This window comes from Lycium ferocissimum, chromosome 5, assembly GCF_029784015.1.
Source record: "Lycium ferocissimum isolate CSIRO_LF1 chromosome 5, AGI_CSIRO_Lferr_CH_V1, whole genome shotgun sequence".
NCBI lineage: Eukaryota > Viridiplantae > Streptophyta > Magnoliopsida > Solanales > Solanaceae > Lycium > Lycium ferocissimum.
Window position 1 is genome coordinate 12,034,803 of NC_081346.1, and position 7,945 is coordinate 12,042,747.

A 7,945-nucleotide genomic window follows, 5' to 3' on the forward strand; every position below is an offset into this window, starting at 1 on the left:
AATTTTGTGATCAAATCACATGTTTGAAGTCAACAAAAATAGCAAACTTCTCTTTGTTACGCAATACATACAAAAAATTGCAATACTAACAAGCAAATAATGCATCATCCAGTACATTAACATTTACACTATTTTGAAACACAAAATAAAACTTCCAATTCAATCAATACATACAAAAACTTGCAATACTAACAAACAAATAATGCATCACTATTTGAAACACAAAATAAAACTTCCAATTCAATTAAACGACTGGTTGGTCTGTTTGAACATCACCACCACTACTTCTATTATAACTACCGCCACTTCTACCACCCCCTACACCTCCACCTCTTGTTCTTGCACTCCCACGTGCAGGTCTTGTTGAACTTGTACCACCATTATTATCACCTCCACCGGCATTGTCACCATTGACATTAGGTCCAGTTCTCGCACTCCCTCGTGCACGTCTTCTTGTACTTGTACCACCATTATTATCAACTGCATTAGCATGATCACCTCCATTCTCATTATTTTCATTGGCATTAGGTGCACATCTAGCCCTATACCCTGGTCCACCCCCTCGCCTAAAGACGTTTTCACGTCCTCCTCTACGTCTGTTAATTGGTGGCCTTCCACGTGGACGAGTCTCTCTTGGGTTTCTTATGTATGTGAAATTATCATCGTCTGAATCATCTCCCCCAACGTCTGGCACCAGCATATCATCATCCCAATCTAAATAGGCAGCCAGTCTGGCTTTCATTACATTTTTAAAGTCTCTAATTTTCACTTCACTATCCAATACAACATCGCAGACCCTGTCAAACCATTTCTTCAACATATAATATCTTTTGAACTCATCAGTCATGGTTGGGTAGCCACCAGGAAAGAATTTCCTCAAGTGTGGACAAACGACATCTCTTCTCCACCTTCTAATTATATACCTATCAGGGATTATGTCAATCCTCTTTCTTGACATAACTTCTAGTATATGGCAACACAAAATATAAGTAGATTCAAAGTGTTTGCAATTGCATTCCAAATATTCACCGTTTGTTTTGTATTCCACCAAGAACACAAATACATTGCCATGAAAATCATTCTTAATTGAATAATCTGCAACGTCGAACTTCTCCACACCTTCCACCACTTCAAAGATCTTCATGATTGCTCATTTCACAGTGATACTTTTTTGCTACCTGGTCCATGAAAAGATCATATATTGTACGAGTGTAATGAGTTTGTATTTGTTCCTCCCACATGAATCCAGAGAAAACTTTTGCTTCTGTATACCTAGAATTAAATTCAGAAGTTAACTCTTTATCAAACTTTGCTCTCAAGGCTATCTCGTATTGCTCAACAAACTGCTTTAGTGTGCTAGAACCACTGATATAGCCATCAAAGAAAGCATGCATACCCTCACACCTTTGTGTGGACGGCATACCAGCCCAAAAAAAAGTGCTTTAGGTATACAGGAACCCACTTCTCCCTTTCCAAAAACAAATTAGAGAACCATCTTCTGTTTTGTAACTCATATTTTTGAATAAATGCCTCCCATTTTCCAACAAATTCATCAATAGTAATGCTATCAAAGATTGCTGCTTTAAATTCGCTCTTGGCAATTTTAGCATTATGAACTCGGTTTAGCCTGAAAGGCAACTTTGTGAAAATGTGCCAAATACAATACTTGTGGATTGCGTGCGGCATCACTACTCGATAGCTGCCTTAATACTCTTGCATTGATGCATCATAATAGCGGTTGGAGCTACACCATTCATGGCTCTAAGCCAAGTAAAGAAGACATATTTGTAAGTGTTAGCATCCTCGCTTGTAATCAAAGCACATCCAAGAAGTATGGACTGTCGGTGCTGATTCACACCAATGAATGAAGCAAACGGCATGCGCCATTGATTCACAAGGTAGGTAGTGTCAAAACATATCACATCACAAAATTCAAGATATGCATACTTAGAATGTGTATGAACCCATACACAGTTACGTAGCCTGCCAGAATTATCGTGGTCTACTGCATAGAAAAACTCCCTATCCTTAATCTGCATGTCAAGAAAAAACCTGTTTATGGCTTCTGCATCGGTGGACAAGGTTCTCAACCTCCTCTCCCGCAAAATGTAATTTCTGCAGTCCTTGGGGGTACATCCCAAATTCTCAGGACCACCAGCTTCAACTTCCAAGAGTCTTATGCTCTTTGAAGGTCTCAAACCTGCAATGTCGTGAGCAACAAGCTGCCTCTTCAAACTCCTGCTCATTTCCCTGTGTGAGGGCATAAATCGTGATAGTCTGGCATCCAACACATGATTATGCTCACTTTCAACCCTAGTGACACGCCATGATGATCCATCAACCATCATAACAGCATTAACACGAGCTTTACATTCAATTCTTTTGCTCGATTTCTTTTGTTTTCCTTTCCTTGACCTATCACAAGCATAGACAACATAATTAACAAAATCACTAAGTTTTTTTAACGCTGTTTTTTTCACCACACCAAACCCTTTCAATGTGGCGTGCTCTCTGTAAAATGAAAACATTGAATCTTTACTTCCAAATGTCATCCCTTCAATAGGACCTTGTAAAAATTGTTCATGTGTAAATCTCTCCTCATTCATTCCTCCTCTAGCTTCATCTTCATCTGTCACATCATGCTCATGTTCATATTCATCCGTCAAAGGATCCTCTTCGTATTCCTCAAAGTGATCAGGAGTATTTACCTCTTCCTCTACACGCACCAAGTTGAGCCCTTCATCCTCGCTGTCCAAGTATGGGTCTAGACCACCACCATTGAAATCCTCTGAATCTTCATCTTCATCAACATTAGAGAGCAAACTGTCATTACCTTCAATCCCTAAAATATTATTCAAGGTTGCCCTTATATCACCGTCTTCAATGTTGTTAACGACATTTTCACCGTTGTAATCATCAGTTTCACTGTTGTAATCAACGTTTTCATTGTTGTTATTATCAACGTTGAAAATGTTTGGGTCCATTTTATGTTTGTGATTTCGGCAAAGGAAGAAGAGAAAAGAGTAAGAGGCATGGAAGATAAAATAAAATAAAAAAGAGGCACCTGTTGTATGTAATTAGGGATTTTTCTATTGTTTAAATGGTATAAAATTATTAAAAAAAAAAAAAGGCAAAGTATAACGTATAAATGTATAATGTAAATGTATAACGTATAAATGTATAAAAACGAGATTGCTCATCTTCTCGAGGTGTTTGAAAAGTGGAAAAGTTGAGCATGCCTAAGTGTAATTATGACTTAGTCTTGGAAGGAAAAAATAAAAAATTGTTTAGAGCCAAATATTCATTAAGGGTAATTAGGACTTTTTAAGTGGATTGTGTCAAGTTGTGTCATTTTGAGCTGTGCCAAATAGCAGCACCCTTTCTTTTTTATGTAAGTCATATGTTGTTATGTAATTTCTGGCTCTCAAAGGATGTCTTTGATCAGCTCTGGCCTGCTATGAGTGTGTAATAATTTAGAGGTAATGAAATCGAGGCACGTCATTTTTAAGTTAAATTTTGGTCTTTTTTCTAACTTCCACTGAAGAGCCTTCATCGATTTGATGATAAAAGATTGGATGTACATGACTTTCATACAAATACAAGCCCAAGGAGAAATCGCTCTATTTTTTTTTTTTTAAATCATGTGATTAGATGAGTATGTGTAGGATTCAATACATTAGAGTTTAGGATTCAATATATTAGACTTATGATAAACAATTGAGTCGAAGAGTATAACTTTAGACTTTCCATTCTTTATAAACTTACACTCCTTTCATCCCGTAATAAGCGTCACCTTAGCAAAAAAGACACGCATATTAAGAAACCAATTATGCAATGTGAAGTTTACTAAATTACCCTATATGATAATAATAAATTACTTTTTCCTCTTGATTAGATCATTAAGTAGTAATCCTTTTGACATTGGGAATCCAACAATACCAAGTTACTATATGTGGCTTTTCCAATCACCATTTAGATGTTACTTTAACTTGTCAAGTTTTGCCTAAGGATAGAGTTGGAAAAAACTAGTCAATTTATGTCTTGGTTTCCTAAGATGACACTTATTATGGGGCACAAATTTTTAATTAAGGTGACACTTATTATGTGACGAAGGGAGTAAATGATTCGCGCCCTCCAGTTTGAGAAGATAATTTGTCGTAGAGCCTATCATTTACTACTCCTTTCGGTCCACTTTATTTGTCGTCCTTACTAAAAATAGATACTCCAAAATAGTTGTCGTTTTAAAAAACCAAGATATAATTAACTACTACTTTTCACCATTTACCCTAACTCAATAAATGTGGTAAGAGATTATTATGTGGTGAAAAAGAGAGTAGTATTAGATTGAGATCAAAGAATAAATAAAGATAATTTTGTCAAATTACTCTTTTAGTTAATCTTTTCTTAATGGACGTGCAGAAAAAAATAACAAGTAAAATGTACCGGAGGGATTAGATATCAACAGTTAAAGAAATGTTATTTTCGCTCAGTAAAACAAAAAACCGTAAAACGAAAAGAATTTTTAAATGCTGAACGATTGATAATGACAAGTACAACTATGCCTCGAATGTATAAATCCTCAATATGATAAATGTGTGTTTCCATTCCTTTTAGACGATTGAACAAGAAGAAAATTAAAATAAAGGATTGTATCTCGTCCAAATTAAGATGTAGTTGGATCCAGGTTGCCATGTTACCATTTTCCCAAGCCTACACAACATGACATATGTGGCTTCATATAAGCACAAAACTGCAACACTCAATTGATGCTTTAGGTAATTAGTAATTCTTCATCTTTCCAATGAAGTTCAAGTTGAACAAATTTCTTCCTAAAATTTATCAACTAGTAAGAGCTCTGCGTATACATTTTTTTTTTTTCAATTGATTGATTCCCCAATTGTCGATGAAATAAGAAAAAATTGCAAAATCTGAGTCTTAGAATAGTATAAAATATTATTGTTTGTTGAGTCATGTCAACAAATTTTACAAAATTGATATTTTTTATATAAAGTGAGCAGTAGAGAGAACTTTTTTTTACCTTTTGTATTTCTCATTTAGTAATGGGTAAAAACTTAACAACACTCCGATATTTACACTAAAGCAATTGATACATGATATATGTTTGTACATAAAATTTCAACACTTAATAATAAATATGGTGCTTGGGAAGTTCTAATTCTAATATTTTCCTCTCCAATTTATGATTGCTAAAGTGGAAAGCATACACTTCTGTCTGTTGTCTCTCAAACCAATCAAAAGAGAGAGTTACTTCTTTTGCCTTTTCCCTAATGTCTTTCCTTTTCCGTCCATCCTTAGCAAAAGAGGTGTTATTCGTTTCTTTATTCATTCAGCGTTAATCTTTTGGTCAAGCCCGTGGCAAACGTTTGGAACATTTTATTACTCTCATTAACCCTAGCTAGTGCGATTTAACTTATATGTATCTTTTTCATTTCTTTTCTATTTCAATTTTTTCCTTGATATTTTCTGTTATATGGAAGCAGCGAAGGGGAGGGGACAACGAGAATTGAATTTATACTTATTATGTTGACTCCCACCAGTTCCATTCATTTTATTTATTTTTGCTTCTTTTCCTGCCTCCTTCCTTTTCTTCTTTAGTTTCTTTCTTTCTCACAAAACCAATTTCGTGTGTCACGGGGTATGGCTGGAAAGATGAAGAAGCAAAAAGAAAGAAAAGAACAAAAGAATTTCGCTTTCAGTCAAATAAACATATTGAATAAGCATTGCCATACCCCAAGGTTGAACATACTTTAATTAATGGATAAAATAACATGCATGCTTAATGGAGTATAATTTTATGTTTTACTTCGTTGATCCTAAAGTAGAGTATAATAGTTTCAGAACAATGTCTACCTATTTTCCGCTTAAAGTTAAGTACTTGTTAATTTCTTTTATTTTATTTTCATTTTTTTTGTTAAGGTTAATTTTAATTTATTAACACTAATAGAATAAAGTTTTTAAATTACTAATGTCTTTAATCACTTATATATCCCTCTTCCATGTTAAGCACACGTGTTTAGGATAAAAAGTTATTTGTGATTAGTTTCTGAAAGGATTACCTCACATCACATGTGTTACATGAATGAAGATTGTTAAACCTTTGTTTTCGATACACGTACGATGATTTGTCCACACTGCTTTTCTTAATTAAGAAGCTTCTTTGTTATAACAGGGCAAGCCAGCCAGGCCACCCAATAAAAACAAAGTTATCGACCAGATTCAGCTTTCCCCCTATTGTTTGTTATACCATCAATATTTTCTTCTTTAAATATTCATGAAGTGCTGCTTCCCTTATCATAAAAAACATGCAATTCAAGTACGTGGTCTATTACTAGTAATAATTTACAATTATTCATCTCTATTATCATTCTGATCATACAGTTACGTTCTTCCGACCAAAATCAAATCGGAACTGATGATCACAACTATTACATTTGTAAGATTTATATGAAGATACCAGAAGAATTACAAATACACACTTCTTTCCGGTTAAAAGTTTGTATTGGTCGCACATAAGTCTTTAAGTCTATACATCTAATCGACGTAGAGGTTTGGACCAACATGGTCTTTTATGTGTATCAGTTTCACTACACCCCTACATAGATAACCCTAACAACACTCAAGTATCTCAAAGTAAACAAAATGGTCCCCCCTACCCACAAAAAAAAAAAAAAAAAAAAAAAAGATTCCACAAAAATCAGGAAAATTGCAGCAATGTCCTTCCAAAAATAAATGATGTTGACTCAATCGGGAGAAAAATCTAAGTAGATGTACACCCAACTGCTTAAACTAAAAAATATCTCCTGAATATACAATATATGTATATCCATGTATAATGTGTATAACCGTGTATAATATTGTATAATCTATGTATACAGGTTAGGATAAGTAATGGTGAATCCGGCCATCCGGCCAGCTATATTTGTGTAAAGATCTCAAGAAAAAGAAAACAGAGAAGAATTCACTTCTTTCCTATCCGCGACTCTTCTAACAGATCTGTTTGAACAATTGGGTTTCGGGATTCTTTTACGTTAAAAGGTGCATGCATGCATGTATGTTAACAATTTTTGGTTACTTATGAGTTATGACGTACATAAAGGCCTGCACTAGGAAATACTACAGGTACCAAGTGAAATACTACAACTATAATGTAGCATAAATAATTTTCCCAAATGATACTGGACCACTACTTGGGCAGCATAAATGCCCCAAGAAGTCAAGCCCATAATTTACTTCACCTTCTCATTGTCTGGCGGCTGGCATTCTACATTCTCTTTTGAATCCAATGAACTCTTCAATCAGCTTAATATTCATCTGTATGATAGCGATGGACGTCAAATTCCACACTATTCAGCCAAAGTTCTACGAACCAACTGAAGTAAAACACTGATAGTCGTTTCATAACGTATCGAATTGTATAGTATTGATGTATTATATTGTTTTGATGAATATAACGTTTGGATAGACTATATCATTTCTCGTAGCTACATAATGCCGCACATCAACAATCTGAAGAATAACCTTATACTATTATAAAGAAAAGTAGGATATGGGGAAGAATTATTATAGAAAGATTGTGTAGGATAAAATATAATTATTAAATAATTAAGCAAAGACAAAGTGAGAAAAAAATAAAATAACGATGCGATCACACCAACTCAGTCGTTACATAAAATTGAACTTTTTGTCGTTACATGATGATTGATTTAACAATACGATAAAATAAATATTAAGCAACAATTAAAACAAACATTGTATTTAAAGTAACAATAGATACGATACAAATACAATACATGCAAAACAACCATCCAAGCACGTAAAACACACTTTGTCCCCAAATTTTGGGTTATGAAAATGGCAAATTAGGAATTTCACAGGTCAACTCATGAGGAGAAGAAATTAAACACATTGGGACCCTGGAAGGCTT

The 7,945-nt window shown here is 34.4% G+C and overlaps 1 protein-coding gene across 1 annotated transcript; it reads right to left on the reverse strand.

The window, feature by feature from the left end:
- Positions 1-1,688: 1,688 nt before the first annotated feature.
- Positions 1,689-2,984, reverse strand: LOC132057560 (protein FAR-RED IMPAIRED RESPONSE 1-like). Its single transcript, XM_059450194.1, has one exon. The coding sequence runs from the start codon at positions 2,982-2,984 to the stop codon at positions 1,689-1,691; it is 1,296 nt and encodes a 431-aa protein (XP_059306177.1).
- Positions 2,985-7,945: the final 4,961 nt, after the last annotated feature.

Coding starts and splice junctions, on each gene's coding strand:
- LOC132057560 (XM_059450194.1), bottom strand. CDS start 2,984: ATGGACCCAAACATTTTCAACGTTGATAATAACAACAATGAAAACGTT.